This window comes from Peromyscus leucopus, chromosome 16_21 (genome assembly GCF_004664715.2).
Source record: "Peromyscus leucopus breed LL Stock chromosome 16_21, UCI_PerLeu_2.1, whole genome shotgun sequence".
In the NCBI taxonomy this organism is placed as follows: Eukaryota; Metazoa; Chordata; class Mammalia; order Rodentia; family Cricetidae; genus Peromyscus; species Peromyscus leucopus.
The window spans coordinates 73499881-73521543 of record NC_051084.1 but is presented as its reverse complement, the minus strand read 5'-3'; the positions used below and the strand labels follow the sequence as shown (position 1 = coordinate 73521543).

General features: G+C 45.2%; 1 protein-coding gene across 1 annotated transcript in view; it reads left to right on the top strand.

Annotated features, from left to right (window-relative positions):
* The window catches only part of Kif6 (kinesin family member 6), a 317253-nt gene that overhangs the window by 44264 nt on the left and 251326 nt on the right, over positions 1 to 21663 (top strand). Inside the window, exons 4-5 of the mRNA XM_028882504.2 lie at positions 15557 to 15704; positions 20039 to 20148. Coding sequence (XP_028738337.1) covers positions 15557 to 15704; positions 20039 to 20148 — 258 coding nt within the window. The remainder of the gene's footprint in view (positions 1 to 15556; positions 15705 to 20038; positions 20149 to 21663) is intronic.

The window sequence follows — 21663 nt, the reverse complement described above, 5'->3', positions numbered from 1 at the left end:
ATGAATAAATAAAAACTCCTTCAAGTTACATTCCAAAGTAGTAGAGGTTTGAGGCTGTGTTTGTGAGGTGTTCGAGGGGAACTTGACTTCACATATAACAATGTTTTTTAAACAAATATTCATGCATTTATGAATCAATCACTGTGATGATTAATATTACTGTCAACAGGATCTGGACTCCATGAAGAGACTTGCCTAGTCAAGATTATCTTATTAAGTTAGTTGATGTGGGAGGATGGAGAGACCCACCTTGAACCTGAGTTACACTATTCCTTGGGTGCACTGAGCACCAGCATTATTTCTTACGCTCTCTGACTGTATATGCAATGTGACCAGGCACTTCCTGCCCCAGCCACCATGCCCTCCCACCATGAAGGACTGTACTCTTGAACAGTGAGCTAAATAAGCCTTCTCTTCCTTAGGTTGCTTTTGTTAAGGTGTTTGGTCACGGCAACCAAAAAAATAATTAATATAATTATATGATCAAAAATTAAGTATTTTCAATAACATAAGAAGAAACATGCTTCTTTCCTAAGGCAGCAGCAATCAATAGAAGGCAATGTATCCTTCTATTGATTAGTTAGTTGGTTGGTTAATGGAGACAAGCCCCCCGGAGGTGGTGGGGAATGATGCAGAGGTCCCTGGGGAGAGATTAACTTTGTATGTAGGGTTGATGAATGTGGCCAGAGGCGGGAGGGATAAGTGAGGTGGGTGGAGCCTGACCACTGTGTGAGGCGCAGATGTGGAGTGAGAGGAGCTCAGGAGTTTGCTATGGAATTGCTTCTGCTTTCCCTTCCTCTGTTCCATGTTCGTTCCCCATGACCACTGTGTCCTCCTTCCTGGAGGTGTCAGTAAATTAGTCACTGGCTTCTCCAGCCATTCATCTCCAGCGCATGGCATGGGATTCCTATGTTCGGATTCAGGCCCTTCCCTTACGTTATCGTTGTTAGCGCACAGCTTCATGCAGCTGGCTGTGTGTGTGCTTCCCCGGGCTTTTCAAAGCTGCCTCCAAAACACCTTCAGTGTGAGGATGGGCCGTACCACAAAGCTAGTTCCTGTTGTTTCGAAGGACCAGGGAAGCAGCTCCAAAGGGCCGGCGTTAGTTCTGGTATATTCCAATCTGTGCTCAAGAGCTGTTCTGTTTCCTGTGCAGTCAAAGGACCCCATTGCCAGCCTTCTGCACAGAAAAGCCTATGAGGCCACCCCCACCCCTGCGCGCCAGCATTCTGTAGAATTTCTTCTTTGCAGCCATACAAAGCCCTCTGTTGTTCCCTTTAACAGCCAGCTAACTGTGAAGCGAGGGCAGAGTGGGGTGTTAGTTCTGCCCCTCCCCTCTCCTTCCGAGCGTACAAGCCTTCCAGCCGCCGACCTTACCTTTTATGTAAATTAATTTAGCCACCTATTATAAGTTTCAGTTGCTTTGTGGACCTTGAATCCCAGAGGGCATTGGAAAGGGTTTTTAGATGTCGTGTGCCAAAGGAAAATATCTGCATTCCTTCACCTTCTTCTCTAAAGCCCGACTTTGCTAGAGGCTGACCCCAAGTCCCCAATTGATAGCCTCATTCAGGGGGAAAGGCCTAGAAAGACCAGCCACCCTCGTCTGTTTCCTGTGCTGTGGGGAGGAAGCATCCTTAGCGTCCATCTGAATGGGTGATGTACTTAGGTCGTCTTCATTGTGGTTAATTTTCTGTCCTAATGTTAACTATCCAGTTAGTGGTGTTATAAAATAGTACTTGGCAGGATTTTATTGTGGAATCAATGAAAATCCAGTGCTCCAGATGGCAGGATGGCAGCTCTTCAGGCTTTCTCATCTGTAAGACGCGTAGGTGCCTCACCATGTATGGCCTCAGCAGCCACTGTGTGGGTCTAAGCTGAGATCCAGTGAAAAGAATGGCACGCATCACTTAACTGTGCCTAGCCTGACCTGTGATGCCCACCCGCACCCACCTGTGCTAATTACCCCTCAGATCCGTCCAGTGGAGCCTGTGAATGGCATGCATCACTTAACTGTGCCTAGCCTGACCTGTGATGCCCACCCGCACCCACCTGTGCTAATTACCCCTCAGATCCGTCCAGTGGAGCCTGTGAATGGCATGCATCACTTAACTGTGCCTAGCCTGACCTGTGATGCCCACCTGCACCCACCTGTGCTAATTACCCCTCAGATCCGTCCAGTGGAGCCTGTGAATGGCATGCATCACTTAACTGTGCCTAGCCTGACCTGTGATGCCCACCTGCACCCACCTGTGCTAATTACCCCTCAGATCCGTCCAGTGGAGCCTGTGAATGGCATGCATCACTTAACTGTGCCTAGACCTTGACCTGTGTGATTGCCCACCTGCACCCACCTGTGCTAATTACCCCTCAGATCCGTCCAGTGAGACTGTCAGCTCCATTTGTGAGGCTTTACATTGATTTGTCCTGTAAGTGTCTGGGGGAGAGAGACCTCTCGATCTCTCTCTCTCTCTCTCTCTCTCTCTCTCTCTCTCTCTCTCTCTCTCTCACACACACACACACACACACACACACAGGAATATACATGGGCATGTGTACACAAAACACACACACACAGAATTGATTGATTTAACAATATAAACAATTTAGGTGTTATAATTTAAAAATGACTGTTCTTCCATCCAGAAAGCTGGGAAATGGAGGTGATTAACTGCCTGGTGATCTGTGCTATCCGTTGGGTCAGGCCATATCAGGATGGCTATACCTAATAGTCTAAACGACCCTTACAATACTGTGTAGCCAGAGGCTCCCCCAAGCTCCCACAGCCAGGACCAGAGGTGGCTAGTAGCCCTAATGACCTCTACACTATCTGTATGTCCAAGACCAGCCAGATTCTTCCCTAGGCCCTTAAGCTAACACAGGTATCCTGTCTCTAGGACTCATCTTCTTAAAAGAAATGACATGTATCCTGAGTTGAGTTTCAATGTTCTTAGCTTCCTTGTGCACTGGGGATTGTATTATACCAGGAACCCCCCCCCCAATTTCTTCCATGCTTGATTGTGTTGGGAATAAAGTGCCCAGCCTGAGACTCCCCAGGATCTTGATCCAGGTGATGAAGTCAGTCTGAGCTGAGTTGTCACTCACCTCTTCAGGGTTTGCTTCTCTGTCTGCTGTGACCCCCTGCAGGGTCCCCTTCATGACCCAAGAGCTGTGGTGGTCTCCAGCGGATCTTCCCAACCACAGCTGTGATCCCTTTTTTGTGAATTATGCCCTTGGGTTTGCCCTGGTCTTCAGGACTCCCTAGTGGCCTAAGACTCAGGTGTCTTTTCTCTGTGTGTCCTTGTAAAGAAGCCCAAAGCAATCAGTTGAAGGTTTACACGACATCGCCACAGAACACAGAACTCCCCACATTGCTGTACACAACTTGGTTGTTTTATTTGACCTCCTCCTTTCATGAGCATCTGAAAACGATTACATATTTAATAAATCCAAGTGTTTACTCTCAAGGGTCACAGAAAAACTGTCAGAAACACTACAGCCAGTGCATTTTTCATCCTATAAAGAAGATAAAATACGCCCTCCTCTTCTCAATCTTGCATAATGCCTTCAAACCAAAGCAGGACCTTGGACTGGATTGGATCGTGTTCTGAAGGGGTCGCTTCCTGCTCTTGAAGCTGTGTGCATTTTTTCATGTTTCCAGGTTTCAGATGCTTGTCATTAGTACTGGAGCGAAGCACTTTCTCCAGGAACTAGAGAAATAAACAGCTCACGTCGAAAGAACACTCTGCCCTGTGTTGGTCCTCCAGCATATGGCCGTGAAGCTGTTTGGTGAGCTTAAGCTCTGGAAGGTTCTTTACGAGAGACTGTTTGGATTGTGTCCTGTGATAATGTTTGACTCTTGCAAAGCCCAGTCTGAAGTAGCTGGGACAAGATTGTCAACAAAGCCAGGGAATCCCAGAGCTGGGAAGACTCTCCCCTGCTTCCCTTTCTCGGGCCCCACATTCGAGGAAGAGGATACACAGAGCATTCGAGACAGATAGCTGCTCATCCTAGTGTTGTGATACAGCCCAGAGTGGAGGTCCTGTCTGTGCTAAGGAGAAGGGGCACATCTAATGGTCTGTTGAAGGCTTATAAAACATGAGTAATGCTGAGAAAGTTCCCCTCGTTCCTGGGCAGCTGATGGGATGAGGGGGTCACTTGTGACATTTCAAAAACTGAAAGATGCTGGGATTCAGCTTGGTTTATTTTGAACTATTTTTATACAGAGTGCTACTCTTGTGGCATTTATCTAAGTCCTTTAGACATTAAGACACTCGGCATAGGACATGGGGCAGGCAGCCACCATTATACAAATGAGGAGAGTGGCGCCTCCGTGGGGTCTGTGGTCTAAGACTCGGACATGGTTAAACCAAGGCAGTACTGGCTAAACCAAGTGCTCTACTGGCTGTATTTGGTCAACAGTCGATGTGTGCACAGGAGATTATGAAAGGTTTTGAGTCATGATCACAGAAGCAAAAAGTACCACCTAAGATATACTTACAATTTTCATTTCTCACAAAATATATTTTAATATGTTCATTGTTTTCTTTTTAAAATATTATTGTATTTTAGTATTGTATTAGCGTACGTATGTCATGTATATCTATGTACCATGTGCATACAGTCCCCGAAGATACAAAAAAAGAGCACTGGGTCCCCTAGACTGAAGCTACACACAGTTGTGAGCTGCTGTGTGGGTGCTGGGAACTGAGCCTGAGTCCTCTGAAGAGCCGCCAGTGCGGCTGATGGCCGAGCCATTGTCCGGCCCTTCATTTATTATTTCTAATCTGGATAGTCTTGTCTTGGCTGTTCCTTTCCAAAAAGTAGAAAATTTGGTCGGAACTAGGTCAATTAAGGTTAGCTTTGAACTCACTTCACAGAAGTGAAGCGAACTGTAGGTGAACTAAGAATGGTCTCTCCAGAGCATGCTTTTAGAAAGGACAGCCCTTGGCCTTATGGGACCCTCAGTAGATGATGTGAGTAACTGTCACAGCCCTGCATTCCTACCTACTGCGCTGGCACTGGCACTCAGTCATTGTGTGCCGACACAGCCCCACCACCAAGTCTTGACAGATGACGTGTGTTTGGGAAACACCTGAGTCTTAGGCCACTAGGGAGTCCTGAAGACCAGGGCAAACCCAAGGGCATAATTCCCACATAAAGGGATCACAGCTGTGGTTGGGAAGATCAGCTGGAGACCACCACAGCTCTTGGGTCATGAAGGGGACCCTGCAGGGGGTCACAGCAGACAGGGAAGCAAACCCTGAAGAGGTGAGTGACAACTCAGCTCAGACTGACTTCATCACCTGGATCAAGATCCTGGGGAGTCTCATGCTGGGCACTTTATTCCCAACACAATCAAGCATGGAAGAAATTGGGGGGGGGGGTTCCTGGTATAATACAATCCCCAGTGCACAAGGAAGCTAAGAACATTGAAACTGAACTCAGGATACATGTCATTTCTTCCAAGAAGATGAGTCCTAGAGACAGGATACCTGTGTTAGCTTAAGGGCCTAGGGAAGAATCTGGCCTGGTCTTGGTCATACAGATAGTGTAGAGGTCATTAGGGCTACTAGCCACCTCTGGTCCTGGCTGTGGGAGCTTGGGGGAGCCTCTGGCTACACAGTATTGTAAGGGTCATTTAGACTATTAGGTATCGCCATCCTGGTTGTGGAAGCTTGGGGAGCCCCTGACTGTAAGGCTCATTTAGGTTACTAGCCAGCCACCTCTGATCCTGGTTCTAGGAGCCTGATATGGCCTGACCCAACAGATAGCACAGATCACCAGGCAGTTAATCACCTCCAATTCCCAGCTTTCTGGATGGAAGAACAGGTTTTAAACCTTTTGCATTGGAAAGATAATCCTGTATGCTGAACAGGGTGTCTGGGAGATCTGTGGGCATAAGGACCTTCATGTTGTGTTCCCAACAGGGTCACTGAAGGAGCAGTGCTGGTTGTCACCCTGGGCTGCATAATAATAAATCCCAGCTCAGAAGCAGAGCATTTCTTGGCTCATATAACTGGGTTAGAGCAAACCACTGAAAAAAGCCCAGTGAACAGCAGGGACTTGGTTCCTCGAGTTGGCCCGGACACAGCTGATACTCCTTCTCTGCCCCCTGACCTCTGCTCCCTTATGTAAAACTGCAAGGCGTATGGCATATGGCAGCTGTGACCCAGGGACCCCAACACATAAGTGTCTCTTCCTCCTCCTCATTTCTTCCTTCGTCTCATCTCCTCTTTCTGGAAATCCATATAAGAGTGATCCTGCTTTTCCTGATTTGTGTGCCCGGAGCCTCTTGGAACAGTAACTGTTGACAGATGGTGGGTTGGGGAGGCCTGTCATGGAGTGGGGCGTATGGTTGTCTGACCCCGAGTCACCTGTACCCCACACTTGGGTTTGTAAATGGGATTGGGCCCTATTAATAAGAAGAGGGGGATTGACTTCTTCATATCTCTCAGATTTCTTGAAGACTGGGGCCCCCTGCTTTGGATCCCTACTTTTCTCATACAGACCAGGGAGTGTTCTGTGATCAAAAACCTGTTGCATGTTTTATAAGCTGCATGCTCTTTTGACTGAATTCTTGAGGACATTAATTTTACACATGGCCAAATTGAGTTATTCTAATACCTCTTAAAAGTTTATGTTAGGCTGGGAAGATGGCCCTGCGGTTAGAGAACATGCCACACAAGCATGAAGACCAGAGTTCAGACCTCTACAACCCACATCAAATGCCTGGTATATGCCATTCCAGCTTCAAAAGCCAGGGACGGGGTCTCCAGAGCAAAGCAGCTGGAAAGACTAGGCATCTGTGGCCTCTGGGTTTGACTGAGAGACCTGTCTAAATAGATAAGGTAGAGGAGTAACTGAGAATGATTCCTGACACCAGCCTTGGGTGTACACACACACACACACACACACACACACACACACACACACACACACACACCTACACCTACCTGAACACACACATACCTGTGAACACACATACACGTGAATGCACACACACACACACACACACACACACACACCTACACCTACACCTACCTGAACACATACATACCTGTGAACACACATACACGTGAATGCACACACACACACACACACACACACACACACACAAGCACACGCCTACCTGTGAACAAACAACAACAAAAGGAAAGGTTTGTGCTGTAGATTTATGCACTCAGAGCTTCTTGGGTCGAACCACGGAGTCACTTAGCACATCACTCTAGAACAGCAGCAGTTACTGCCTTGGGCTGCTTCTGAGGGACGTGGACTTTATTTTAGGAAGAGGACAGAAACTGCTCTGTGAATGTCACAAGAAGCGACTTTGGGCTGCTGTAGCCTATGATAGACAAGCAATGCTCAGAAGGAACCAGTGGCCCAGATAGGGGAATTCAAAATTCCTTCAGCCCCAGGTCAGTCCTTTTGGTTAATCTGGCATAAAACAGCATAATTTCAGTTATCTTAAAAATTATGATCTCATATTAATTGGCCTATGTTTTCCAAATGACTTCATATGTTTTATCTAAATAGTATAAATATAAATGTACGCTTTCCTTCATTCTTAGTTTTTCTAAGGCTAACTTGTTAGAATGTTATCAAACTAAGAAAAAATTTTTAAAACTGGACATAATGGGAGAAGCAGGAGATCAGGAGTTCAAGGTCAACCTTGACTCCATACCAAGTTTAAGGCCAGCCTGGGCTACATGATTTATTATCCCTACAAACAACAGATGGCTAACCTTTTTAGGGTACCACTTCAGCCACCCCCATCTCAAAGAGAAAGTTAGTCCTTTCTGATTCTGTGAAGTCAGCTGATCTCGAATCTAAAAGCTCAATAAACGTAGTCTGTGTATTTCTCAGAGAAACTTTAGAGGGCTTGGTTCTGTTGGCTGAAAAGTCATTAACAGGCCTATAATGTTCTTTTTAAAATTATATATTTTATTTAAAGTGTACATGTGTATACCTGAGTGTATGCATGTACACCATGTATGTCCAGGAGCCTTGGGTGGTCAGAAGAAGTGTCAGTCTCTAGAACTGGAGTTACAGGCTTGTGAGCCACCATGCAGGTGCTGGGAACTGAACCTGGGTCCTCTGGAAGAACAGCAAATGCTGTAAACCACTGAGCCATCTCTCCAACACCCTTTCTTCCCTCCCTCCCTCCCTCCCTCCCTCCCTCCCTCCCTCCCTCCCTCCCTCCCTCCTCTTTCTTTCTTTCTTTCTTTCTTTCTTTCTTTCTTTCTTTCTTTCTTTCTTTCTTTCTTTCTTTCTTTTCCAACTATGCTATCTATTCAAACTTGAAAGATTAGAATTAATCTTGTTTTGTTTAGTGAATTAAATTATCTTACAATATTTTTTTAAAGACAGTTTGACTATATAAACCAAGCTGGCCTTCAGTCTCAAAAATAAGCTTGCTTCTGCCTCCCAATGCTGGGATTAAAGGCATGCACCCCCATGTCCAGCACAATAATAATTTTTATTGATTATTTTGATATAGTCAGAGGAAGCTAAGACTTTTTCATCATGCATAAACATGAAGTTTCATTTTCTTCACCCTTACATGATCTTATATACAAGGTCTAGTTAAACCAATAAAGAATAATACAAATGAAGAAACTAAACAGAAAAAAAATGGATTTTTCTAGTGTGGAAACATATTATGTGTCCAATTCATACTTAAGTCTAGAATCTCCCAGATGATGTGGGCTTTATATTTGGGATATTTGTGAAAATCTTAAAAGATAAATGCTGACAAAATATCTTGTCTTTATAACTTAGACTGGGGGGGGGGTGCTTTCTACAAATTCCTACAACAGATGTTTCATCTGATCTTCAAATCCCACTCTAGAAAGGGTGGATTTATTTCCTGTCCCCGGCTCTGATGGACCAGTAGGAGTCTGCAGCGTGGATCTTAAGCTCCCCCTGCAAACCTCCATCTGGCTTGGTTGGTTGCTGGAGTTTATCATTTGCCTCTGTTGTCTCTCCATGCTCCATCTAGTACAGATACACAGGAAAGACAGAGGGCAAGAGCATCCTGTTGCTAAGACTTCCTATTGATTGTTCTTCCTCATTGTATTGGCACAGCAGCTTCCTTGTGAGAGAGAGCTCACCTGCCCAAACCTTTATCATTTAAAGAGCATTGTTTAGGGAGCAGGTGAGGTGGCTCCCTGGGGGAAAGGCTCTTGCTACTGAGCCTAATGAGGAAATTTCATCACTATGGAAAGATAATGAATACTGACAGAGAGCCTGCAGTAACTTTTTGGGAGAGATTAACAACCACTATCCCAAAAGCAAGAGAATAGAATTCATAAAGAAGACTGAATGGGTCCTTCCTCACATTGTACGACAAAAGCCAATTTCTGGAGTCCTCACATTCTATACTGATGCAAATAAATCAGGGAAAGCAGGATATAAATCAAGAGACTTAAGTAAAATGGTGCAAAGTCCATATAGCTCTGTACAAAAGGCAGAACTGTATGCCATTCTTATGGTACTGATGGACTTCACAGAACCCCTCAATATAGTCACTGACTCTCAATATACAGAGAGAGTTGTTTTACATATTGAAACTGCTGAATTTATTCCTGATAATACAGAATTAACTTCATTATTCATACAATTGCAGGAAATCATCAGAAAAAGGGAACATCCTATATATATAACACATATCAGATCCCATACAGGTCTGCCAGGACCTTTGCTGAGTTTGATTCCCAGAACCCAGAAGGCAGAGAGAATCCACTCTGCTAAGCTGTCCACGTACCTTGACCCATGCACTCTGGTGCACACATGGATGCACAGGCACGCATGCACGTGCGCTCGCGTGCACACGCACACACAATAAATAAATAAATAAATAAATAAATAAATAAATAAATAAATAAATAAATAAAAATTTGTTGATGAATCTAATTTAGTAGTTTTTAGTATAACCGTGTCAATGACCATCAGTTAATTTTAGGACTTTTTGTTACCCCAAAAGAAGAATCCCTTCACTGTGTGCAACATTTGCTTCCTGTTTCCCGACTCCACTCAGCTGGCATCAGACACTAATCCACTTTCTATCCTGATGGAATTTGCTGATCTAAATATTTTGCCTAGACAAGGTCTTAACAATATATGACCTTTTGTGTGGCTCTTTTCATCTAACACAGGCGTTAGAGTTGAATGTATCAACAATTTATTCTTTTAAATATATGGATATATGGTATAGAGATGAAATATTTGTTTATTCTTCAGAATTAAAAATGTAAATCTATTTAAATTCATTGCATGCTTTTGTTTCTTTTTTCGTGTGTGTGTGTGTGTGTGTGTGTGTGTGTGTGTGTGTGTGTTTGTATGGATGTATGTGTATATGTGGGGGGTTTTGTGTGTGTGTGTGTGTGTGTGTATGTGTATGAGTATGTATATATGTGTGGGGGGGAATGTATGTATGTGTGGGAGTATGTGTGGAGAGAGAGAGAGAGAGAGAGAGAGAATGGGTGTATGTGTATGAGTATGTATGTATGTAGGGGAGAATGTATGTGTAGGAAGGGAGTATGTGTATATGTGTGGGGTATGTGTGGAGAGTGTGTGTGTGTATGTATGACTATGTATGTGTGTGTGGTATGTGTGTGTGTGTGTGTGTGTGTGTGTGTGTGTGTGTGTGTGTGAATGTAGGACAGAGGAATCTGTTCTCTCTGCCATGTGGGTCTTAGGAATTGAACTCAGTTCCTCGGATTTGGCCACAAGCACCTTTGCCCTCTAAGTCATCCCGGGGCCCTGTTTTCTGCTTTCCCACTGTTGATGTGCTGTGGTATGTTTTCTGATGTGCTGTAGCCTTCGAGTTTGATGTCAGTTCCCGGGCAGGATAGTTGACTTGTCAGAACAGTGGGCCTGAACCAGGGCTCGGCTGCTGGGACTGTGTACGGCTCTTGCAGAAGACTAAGTTCCATTCCCAGTGTCTACATCTGACAGCTCCATAGGCTCTGACGTCCTCTTCCGGTGCCTGTGGACAGTGGCACTCGTGTGCACGCAGCTACATGAATATATATGTATACAAACTTGTATACACACAATTTTAACAGTTTTGTCCCCTTTTGTTCATTTTCCTACTTTTTCTTGTCCGTTCTTCATTGAATAATCTCATCGCCACTTTGGGAAAAGAACCGGCTATAAATTGAGAGACAGCATTGAAGCAATGCTAGTCAGCTGCATTGCATCCCAGCCTGTGTGGATCCGATTCTGGCCTCTGCGCTCACGTCTGCTGGTTCACACAGCTCCATGTGTCAGTGTTCACTGTTCTGACCTCTGCGTTCACGTCTGCTGGTTCACTGGCCTCTGCGTTCACGTCTGCTGGTTCACACAGTTTCCTGTGTCAGCGTTCACTGGCCTACTTACTTTAGCCTTCCCGTTAGCTGTGAGTGGAAAGTGTGGTTTCTGTCTTTGTTCATGATGTGGAGAGTGTTTTGTCTGTACACACCCTTTGAGCTGCCACGGAGATTTCACAAACATTATGTCCATTCTGGTGAAGGAGCAGAGGGGGTGGTGACTGATCAAATCTGCAGGAGTATTTTTCCTATGTTTAGTCATGAAGCCTGTGCCTGAGGAGGATGTCTGGTGGCCCACCTATCATCCTCTGCATTATTCCTTCAAGGGACAGGATCTGTCCTGAACCTAGAGCCAGGCTGGTGGCCAGCAAGCTCCAGACACTTTCCTCCCACAGTGCTGAGGTCACAGGTGCACACATGACCACACTGGCTTTTCATGTAAGTGCTGGGGATCTACAACAGAAGGCACTTTTACCCGCAGAATGACCTCCCAGGCTCCCTCAATTGTCCTCCGTCTCCGTGCACTGTGGTGGTTTAAGTGTGGTATGTGCCCTTGGCTTGCAGTATTTGAACAATTGGTCTGCAGTTGGTGGTGCTTTGCGGGGAGGTCTGAGCAGTGGCCTTGCTGAAGGAAGTAGGTCCCTGAGGGCAGGATTTGAGTTTCAAGCCTCAGTCTGCTTTCTGTTTGCTCTCTGCTTCATGCCTCCAGTGAGGACGTGAGCCTCCTGCTCTGGTCACCGTGTCCACTGCCATGAGTTTCTGCCATGATGGACTCTTGTCTCTCTTGGTAAACTCTTCCTTGTGCGTAGCTATCTTGGTCAGTGTTTGGTTTTTTGCTTGTTTGTTTGTTTTGTTTTCACAGAAACAGAAAAGTAATACATGTAGCCTCTGTCCAATTATCATCGAGACCAGCTCTGTGGGTAAAGTGTTCCATAAGTGGCTTAACTGTATCTTTCCCGGTTGTCACAGGGGCATTTCTGCTTATGTAAAGAGACATACCTTCAATATCTAGAACTCTGTAGCTCTGTCTTTCTGCTACTCACTTCTTGTACAGAGACTCAGGCCAGTCAGGGGAGATAAAAAACCTTCCCAAGGCCTTTCTCAACATGCATATGCCTTGGGTATGGCCTTCCAGTGTCCCAGAAGTGTCAAGGGTCTTTCCAAAGGGCCTTGCTGTCATTGTCAATGGACTTTGTACGTTCATACTCAGCCCACTGGTCTTACCACCTCAGGAGACTTGGATGTTAAATATTTGCCTGTAGCCAGGTCTGTTCACAGTGAGGGCTTTGAATCAGAAGGGATGTCCTCTGATCTCTCAGCAGAGCTTTGCTGAGAAACAAGGAAAGAGCAGCCTGGGGAGGACGGGAGGGCTCCAGACGCACGCTGCTCTTCAGCAGTGGCTGAGCTGCTGGGATTTATGGTCCCATACCTCCAGGCATATTGTTTTTAAAGGCTTCCTTGGAGCTGGGGCAAAGGACTAGGGATTCTGAAGTTGAAGCACGATGAAACCCGAGGTTTCTACTGAGGATTTTTGTTTTGTTTTTAAGCATTACCCAAGCTTTTGGTCATATTGAGATACTTTTCAGGGTCATACAGAAGACTTTTTGCCATGGTGTCTTTGTTCTTGTGGATGAATGGAGCTATCTCAAAGGATGTTACATCATCACCTCTCTATCTTTATTTTAAACTTGCATTTTCTCTTAGGACAGATGAGACCAGACTGGCATGTGGAAATGCCTAGGGCACATGGAGGAGTACGCACAAGGTTAATTTGGGATAAGAAGTTTCTAGAAAAAGGAAATGGGCAGATTTCACCATTGTGCCTTTGTGTAAGTTTTCACTAGTTCAGTGTGATAGGCAGCCACAGGAGCTGGGGGAGTAGGTAGGTCCTACATCCTTTGTTAAAATGCTGTGTTCTATGAAACTGATATCTAATTTTCCATCCCATAGCAGATAAGGAAAACACATTTTAAAGCAGATAGACAGGTGACTAGCAGTGTGAGATAAGATTTTGGTATAAAACAGATGGATGGTCAGTGAGGACACACAGGTCATCCCCAATCATCACTTTTCATAGGCGGTGTCCATGGCAAAATGGAAATGCTAATTTGTGCTCATATTCTTTGATTTTTGCAACTGATAATGCCTCATGTATTTTAGGAATTCCTACTGTCAAGAATTGGTACAGTGTTTAAGGTCTGATACTTACAATTATAGACCCCCATTTACTCAGCACATCTGTGACAAGAAATATTCTACATACATATGATACTCCAATGAGACACCTCTGTCTCCTTGGTGACAGATTCCATTGATGGAAAAGATTCAGTAACACTCCAACTCCATGCGTCATGGGAACCACAGCCTGACAAGCTGAGATGTCCACAGTGGACAGTTTCAATGTGAAGGCGAGGTGGAAACATGATCGCCCGACTTGGAAACAGCACTGGCACACAGTGGCTTTGATTTCCCCCTCCCTGTACCAAGCCCTTCAGGTTTGTGAGCCATCCTAGCGTCTCTGCACAGAGCAGAGCACACATCCGTCTGTTGATGAACACAGCGTTTGTGTGGTTTCTAGCTGCATAAGATGCTAAGGGTTAACTGAGCTCTTCAGAACAAGGTCTGGGTAACCCCTGTGTTATCTCGGGACACTGTGAGGACAGGTCATTCAACATGTCACTGAAGCAGAGAGAGATCTAGAATGAACTGTTGACAGAGTCTCAGTAGCCAGGGTAGAGCAGGATTCTCCATGCAAATGGTGAAAAGTGATCTCGGAGGAGCTGTCTGCTTAAAACCATGTGGAACATGAGTCCCATTAGCTGACACCATGGTAGCTGGTTTGAGGGAAACATCTTGTAGATGAAGGAGCCACTTGTAGCAAGAAAGACAGAAAAACTGTAAGAGTTTCCTATTGCATGGGGCGTGGGTATAAGGCCCACTCTTCAAAGCCCACATCACACAGAGCACATTGTCAAAAGCCTATGTTCAAAGGCTTCCCAAGACCAAATCAAATCACAGGATGCTTGGCTGGGCTGAGTAGCACATGTGGGCCAACATCTTCCATATATATATATATATATATATATATATATATATATATATATATTACACACACATACATATATATCTCATTGGGGGGGGGGTCCCGAGGACTTTCTGTTGGTATTAAGTATTACATAGAGAAATACAAGAGCCACGGTTGTAAAAAGGTGTACTCCGTAATGCAGGGATGGCTACTGATTTGAGTATTTAACAGGGATTTGAGTATTTAACATAGGGAGGCAGACAGACACCTTGCCAAATCACAATGTTTCCCTGAGATGATTTTTCTCAACTCATTCTTCAAGTCTAGTTCAGTAAAACCCAAAGACAGTAGAATGATGCCGGACTCCATTTGCATGGGATGTCCTTCCCTGGAGAAAGACATTGAGATCCTAAGATTCCTGGGTTAAAAACCGTTCCGAGGGCCAGGGAACGACTTAGGGGGGAAAGGGTTTGCCACCCAAACATGACGACCCACGTTTGCTCTCCATCACCCACATAAACCAGCCTGGCAGCAGGCGCTGTGATCCAGGATATTGGTGAAATTATTAAGGCCACTCCACGTAGTTAAAAGGAAGATTTATTTAGTGGATGACTTACAAATGAAGGAATAGGTAGATTGTGGGGGGTCTGGGGAAGGTGTATCGCAGTCCAGCGGTGTTCTCTGGAGCTCTGCTCAGTCAACCTCCACCGTCTAGGGTCCAGGAACCGAGCGAGAGCGCTGGCCCATCCAGCTCTCCGGTTTCCAGCGCCTCCCTTGGCCCCGCCTCGTAGGCATGACAGTTGCCAGAGTCTCAATGGGGGTTGGAACTTCCAGATCCAAGCTGGAATGGCTACCCACTACACCAGGAGATAGGCAGGGGAAGACAGGAGGCTCCCTGGGGGTCCTGGACTCTCTGAGTTCAGTGAGAGAGACTGACTCAAAAATATGGTGGAGAAGGATTAGGAAGATGCACAGTGTTAACCTTTGGTCTCTATATGCACTCCTACACAGGCACCTGTAGGCATGAGCGCGCGCGCGCGCACACACACACATACACACACACACACACACACACACACACTTCTAGCTGGATCATCATATATTTTGTCAATACCTTATAAATATATTTTCAGTGCTATCCATAAGGTTGCTATTCAACCATGAGGCACCACAACCAACGTGGGTGTCCACTTAGCTGTTAAAACTCTTTCGTTTCTTCTTGCAGTGTCCTGGCAGGTTACAATGGTACCATCTTCGCGTATGGGCAGACAGGCAGTGGCAAGACGTTCACCATCACAGGTGGGGCCGAGCGGTACAGCGACAGAGGCATCATCCCAAGGACTCTGTCATATATTTTTGAGCAGTTGCAAAAGGTAAAGAAAACAAGTCCCCATTTTCTTTGATATATTCAGCAGAAGTACACCATGGTGAGGAAGTGCTCGAGGCATCTATTACACTGAGCCCACTCGGGAATGTGGGGTTGTAGAAAAGCTCTGGCTTTCCCGTGTAAAGAAAGATTCAGACTTTGCGGGAGGAATGGAAATTCTGAAGGTACTTCTCATACGAGGCTGGGACTTCATCGAAGAAAGGCTGGGGCCCCACGGAGATGCCTACGGGACTTAGGCTTTCTCGGTGGAGTGGGAGCTGGTGTGGTGAATGCTGTGTCGGGGTCTGTGGGTGTGCGTGTGGGGGGGGTGGTACAGAAGTTGAGGCTGGAGGTCCTCTCGTGCTCTCCACTGATTTGGTTTTGTTTTTGCTTTTTGAGATAGGGTCTCTTGTTGACCCTGGGCTGACTGATTTGACTGATCAGTGGACCCTGGGGTTGTCCTTCTCTTCGCCCAGCCCAGCATTAGGGTTACGGCCATACCCCACCACACCCAGCTCTTCACGTGGGTTCTGGGATCCGAATGCAGATCTGTATGCTGGCACAGCATGCTCTTCACCCACTGAGCCATCTCCCTGCTCAGATGACACCTTTGACCGACTAGTGTCTTACTCTCTGCAGTCAGAAACCCTTCTACTAATACATAACTTCCTCTAGCCCCTAAATACCAAATCTATCAGATGGCATGACTGCCATTTTCCCATGGTAATAATAGAAGCTGGAAGAATTTGCCAGAATATGAGCCCCACTGCAGTGAACATAGTCCTGTTCTAGAGTCATCCCCTGTCTCTACTGAATGTGCCACCTACTTATGAATGTTTGCTTGTCTGTCTGTCTGTCTGTCTGTCCTATACATATGCCTGCTACCCACGGAAGCCAGGAGAATGTGTTAGATCCCCCAGAAACTAGAGTTAGCGTGGTTGTGAGAAACCACATGGGCGCTGAGAATTGAACCCAGGTCCTCTGTAAGTGCAACAAGTGTTCTAAACTACCAAGCCCTCTCTCTCGTCCCCATGTGTGGCTTTTTAATACAACATATGTTGTACCTACAACACTAGGCATCTTTATTCCCATTTTATAGTTGGAAAAGGTGAGCCTCCATTGAGATACTTTTCTCTGTCCACATCTTACAATAACTGGCCCACAGCTCTGTAAGGCAAACGGCTTCTTCGCCTGCCTCCAGTGCCTTTGTAGCTCAGATTGGCTTTGTTTGGTTGGCTGTGTTTGAATCCATTTCCTGTGATGAGTCACTTAACTCCTGTGGGTTTCTGCTTTCCATTTTCTGGAAGCACGGGCTGAGCTGTTCTGGAAGCTCTCTGTCTCCCTCCCACCTCCAGCAAGTCCTTGACTTCTGCATAAATGTCTATCTGCGCTGCTGCTGTAACAGTCACTCTGGCTTTCCCTACTGAAGGTTATTTGCATTTTGAGTTGCAAAGACGAGAAGAAGTTGCTGAGATCTGCATAATTCTAATTGCCGTCCATAAAGCAGCAATTACCCATTAGTTCAGCTCTTCTCTCACTGGCCCAAGAGTGCCAACTGTGTGAGCCAGGGAAAGTGGAGGAGGAGGGGCTGAGGAGTGGGACTGCCACATCCGGAGCCTTCTCCTCACTTCCGCCTGTGTGCCTGACACTACTCTTGTCCCTTCCCCACACATTTCACAAACAGCAGCTGTAATTTCCAATAGCTTTTGTTGCCGTGGACCAAAGTGGAAAGCTGTCCTCTTGGAAGGATGGGCAGGGTTGTGTAAGCTGTCAGGGTTCTGAGGATGTGTGCCACTGATGGCATGTGGCTTCATGTCTCAACGTCATGGAGCTGCTGTGGGGCGACAAGCATGTTGTATTTTAAGATCTTGGGCTGGGGAGACGGTGCTCCAGTTCAGAGTGTACCCTGCTCTTGCATAGACCTTGAGTTTTGTTCTAAGCACCCATACAGGCAGCTCACAACTGCCTAAAACCCTAGCTGCAGGGGATCCAGTGTCCTCTTTCAACCCCTGCAGACACTACAATCTCCTGCACATTCCCACAGAGACAGACACGTAATTAAGAATAAAAACAAATCTTTATCATTATTATATATCATTAATATTTGTATATGCAAATACTTAATGATTGTTTCCATACTCATTAATATTCATATATGTCCATGTAGTCTAATGATACCTGGCCAATTTCAGAAAACCTTTTGAAGCTCTCAGAACCAATGAAGCCAATTTCCCTGGTTAGGTTGAATAGAATAAACAAATCCTCTCCTAATTGGAAGTATGCTTTGTCTCTTCTAAAATATTCTTTGTGCTTACCAAAGAAGTCTAAAAGTCTCCAGGGCACTGACCATCTGTTGGTTGTTGGGAGACCCCTTTGTCATTGATGTCATGTAAACCTTGTTTAGTTCTGAATCATCCCAAGTAATTTCCCGGACTTGGAGAAAGCCCACCAGACCAACTGACAGCCAGGGAACCTGAAATGGACCAGTTTCTGCTGTGGGCCACACACATTCGTTATAATCACAGTGGATTGTACTGAAACAAGCCGGATGACTTAAAGTGCTCCACGAAGTGTGTCCACGCTGGAGACTAGGAAGCAGACTGGAGCCAGAGGCCCCTGCTGATTGCCCTGGATCAGAGAGCTCAGCGTGAGACTGAAGCCAAGTCCTTCTTCAAGAGGAACTAAGACCCCAGAGCACCCTGTGTTTGGAAAGGCCTGGGAGTGAGGACTTATTTCCACTGGACTTGGGAGGATTCCATCTGTTTCAGGACTCGCTTCTCCTTACATTGGAGCATTGTGAGGCTCAGATTTGTTTGGGGCAGAAGAAATGTCTGTCTGCAAGAAACACATGTGTTACATTACAGTCTGGCAACCCAGATGCTGAACAGGACCAAGAAAGGTAGCTCGCCACATCACTCAGTGAGATGGGAGTGTGTATGCCAGAAAAACTGCAGGAGAAGCAGAAGCTGGAGGAACCAAGGCATTGTCCTTATCCCGGGCAGTGGGCTGGCCATTTCCCTGACTTCTTATCCTAATTCTAAAGAAGAGAACATCCCCATTACAGATGATGGCTCAAGTTCACGCTCTTTTCTTGTGTCCATTTCTTTCATATTCTTGTATTATTTTAGCTACTTTGACCAGAGCTGTAACAAAATATCCAACAAAAGCAGCTTAAAGTAGGGTGTGTTTTTGCCTTAGTGTTGGAGGATATAAGTACACCGTGTGGGGAGGGCATGGTGGTGGGAACCTGACCCAACTGGTCGCATTGTGTCCACAGTCAGAAAGCAGAGTGATGAATGCACTTAGCACTCAGCCCCTTCCTGTCTTTCCCCACTTGCTCAGTTCAGGACTCCAGCCCATGGGAAAGTGCCATCCATATCCAGGGAGGGTTTTCCTTCTCCAGTTACCCTTCTCTGGAAACCCATCACACTTATTTCTCCATTTGGAGGCTTCTAGACATAATACTTGAAAACACTTATCAACAGCAGTAACAACAGCAGCAGCCACAGTGGTTCCCTGGTGCCCAGGTATTTTTGGAAGGACTTGAAATGTAGACTTCTTCTCTTATGTCAGTTTTTCAAGGTCAGGAGTATTTCTTAACTTATTATCAGTATGAAACCATGTTAGCACGACTGCTCTAGCAGAGGGTAGAGTTTTGTTCCCAGCACCCACACTGGGTGGCTCACAACTGCCTGTAACTCCAGCTGAAGGGAATCTGATGCCCGCTTCTAGCCTTTGTGGGTACCTGCACTCATGTGCGTGCGCGCGCGCGCGCACACACACACACACACACACACACACACAGTAAATAATTAAATCTTTTTTTAAAAGAATATAAAATCCTGAGTGGTAGGAAAGTAAAGGAAAATTAATTATGATCAAGAATGGAAACATTGGCTCCTGGTCTTTGAACCAAAGTAATAACCTCTGCTCTTTTATGAATAGACTGTTCACAGGATGTAAGTTTGTTTGTTTATTTGTTTTTAGTAGCCTTTTTTGGGGGGTCTGGAAAGTAAAAAACGATGTATTATTCAGTTCTACAACCAGCTTGGCTCACTGCAAGTGTACATTGACATTTTATGTATAATGTGGAGCCAATAAAAACTAACAGACTGAAGTTACTTGTAATCATGGATATTGGGTATTACAAAAAAAAAATAATAACCCACTTCACACAGATGGCCACAGCAACTCAAAAGTGTCACAAACTGCAAATGTAAACCATATAACGTGGAAGGACAAAGGAGGGTTCTGTGAGAAAAGCCCGGAGACAAATGGCGCATCTCTCTAGTGAACAGTTGTTTTCAGCCGTTACATAAAGCCTTTTTCTTCTCCACCCAGGACAGCAGCAAGGTCTACACGACACACATTTCTTACTTGGAAATCTACAATGAATGTGGCTACGACCTGCTGGATCCGAGACACGAAGCCTCCAAACTGGAAGATCTGCCGTGAGTAGCCGGGGAACAGCAACCCACAGGAAATGGTTTTCAGATGTTTGTTTCTATTGTTCCCTTTGAAATTTGCTGGGTTTCTGGTCTCGATCATAATTAGCAAATATTGGATAGCAGCATCTTTCTGTAATGAGCGGGAATGATGGGAACTAAGATTGCTTGAAACTCATTTCAAGGGGAAATCTCTGTCTCAGTGGACATTTCAAAATTGGGGGCAGCACTTTACCCCTCCATATGAAGCCACACACTCCTTTAAATATTCCCTTCTTCCAAAAACATTCAGTTTATGCAGCAGTAAGATAATCTGAGAGAAAAAGGAAAATCGGGAGTGTTCCCCAAATGCATCTCTGCTGTCATTAGCACCAACATTTATAACCCTTTGATCATGTCAGCATTAGTCATTTTCAATGAAGTGCAGCACTCAGGTCTGTTGAGAGGACATTCCCCTGCCAGGATCACAGTGCTGATGTTTGTTTGAAAGCTGCCTGGGTTACATGTAGTAATTGGTAATTGTTCATGTGCTCATTTCCAGGTGCTTTTATGTATTGAAGGTTGCCTACAACCAAGAAAAAAGTGTCTTAAAGATTCATTTTATTTTTAAATATGTGTCTGTGTGTGTGTATGTGCGCACGTGCGCGCACACGCGCGCGGGTACACACACACACACACACATGCACATGCGCATGCACATGAGTGCAGATACCAGTGGAAGCCAGAAGAGAGTGTCCAATCCCCTGGGGATGGAGTTTCAAGTGGTTGTGAGCTGCCTAGAATGGGTGCTGGGAACTAAACCTAGGTCCTCTGCAATGCTTTAATTGTGCTCTTAATTGCTTAGCTATCTCTCCATCAGCCAAATATAAATCTTCACTATTATTATTATTATTATAAAATACTCTAAAATAAGTAGAAATAATTGTACATTCTCTATGAATAAGATAACAATTGACTATTGAATATGCAAGTTTCATATTCAAAAAGCAAGTTATTAAATTAGTAAAAAAATGGAAATAAATAATAAGGTAATTCATAATCAATATATTCTTTCATTAGTATTGATTGAGGTATTTCACATATCACCATTTTATGTTTACAAAATTCCCAAGATGGAGTCAGGAGACAGAACAATTATTTGTGTTCTAAATAGTGGTATAACAGTGGAGAGAGATGACAGACTCTGGAAGAAAAAGCTTTGCAGACTTAGGGGAATAAAGTTTACTTTTAAAATTGTAAAGCTTCTTAGTGGGATAGGAATAGCAACCTTAGAGAGCACATGGGTGGAAAGGCTGTGCTGTGGACAGTGGGTGATGGCGTTAGGAGTCTGATGTGTGCAGGTCATTATGGTGCAGCCCTGCCCAACACAGTTGTCCTTATAAAAGAGGACATGGGTGCTGGCTTGTGCATTCTGTAGTACTGAGGACTCCAAGAGAAGTGGGTAGCTTATAATCCAGAAGAGGGCCGAGCTGACTCCTTGGTGTGGGACGTCAAGCCTCTCTGACTCTGATAACCATTGCT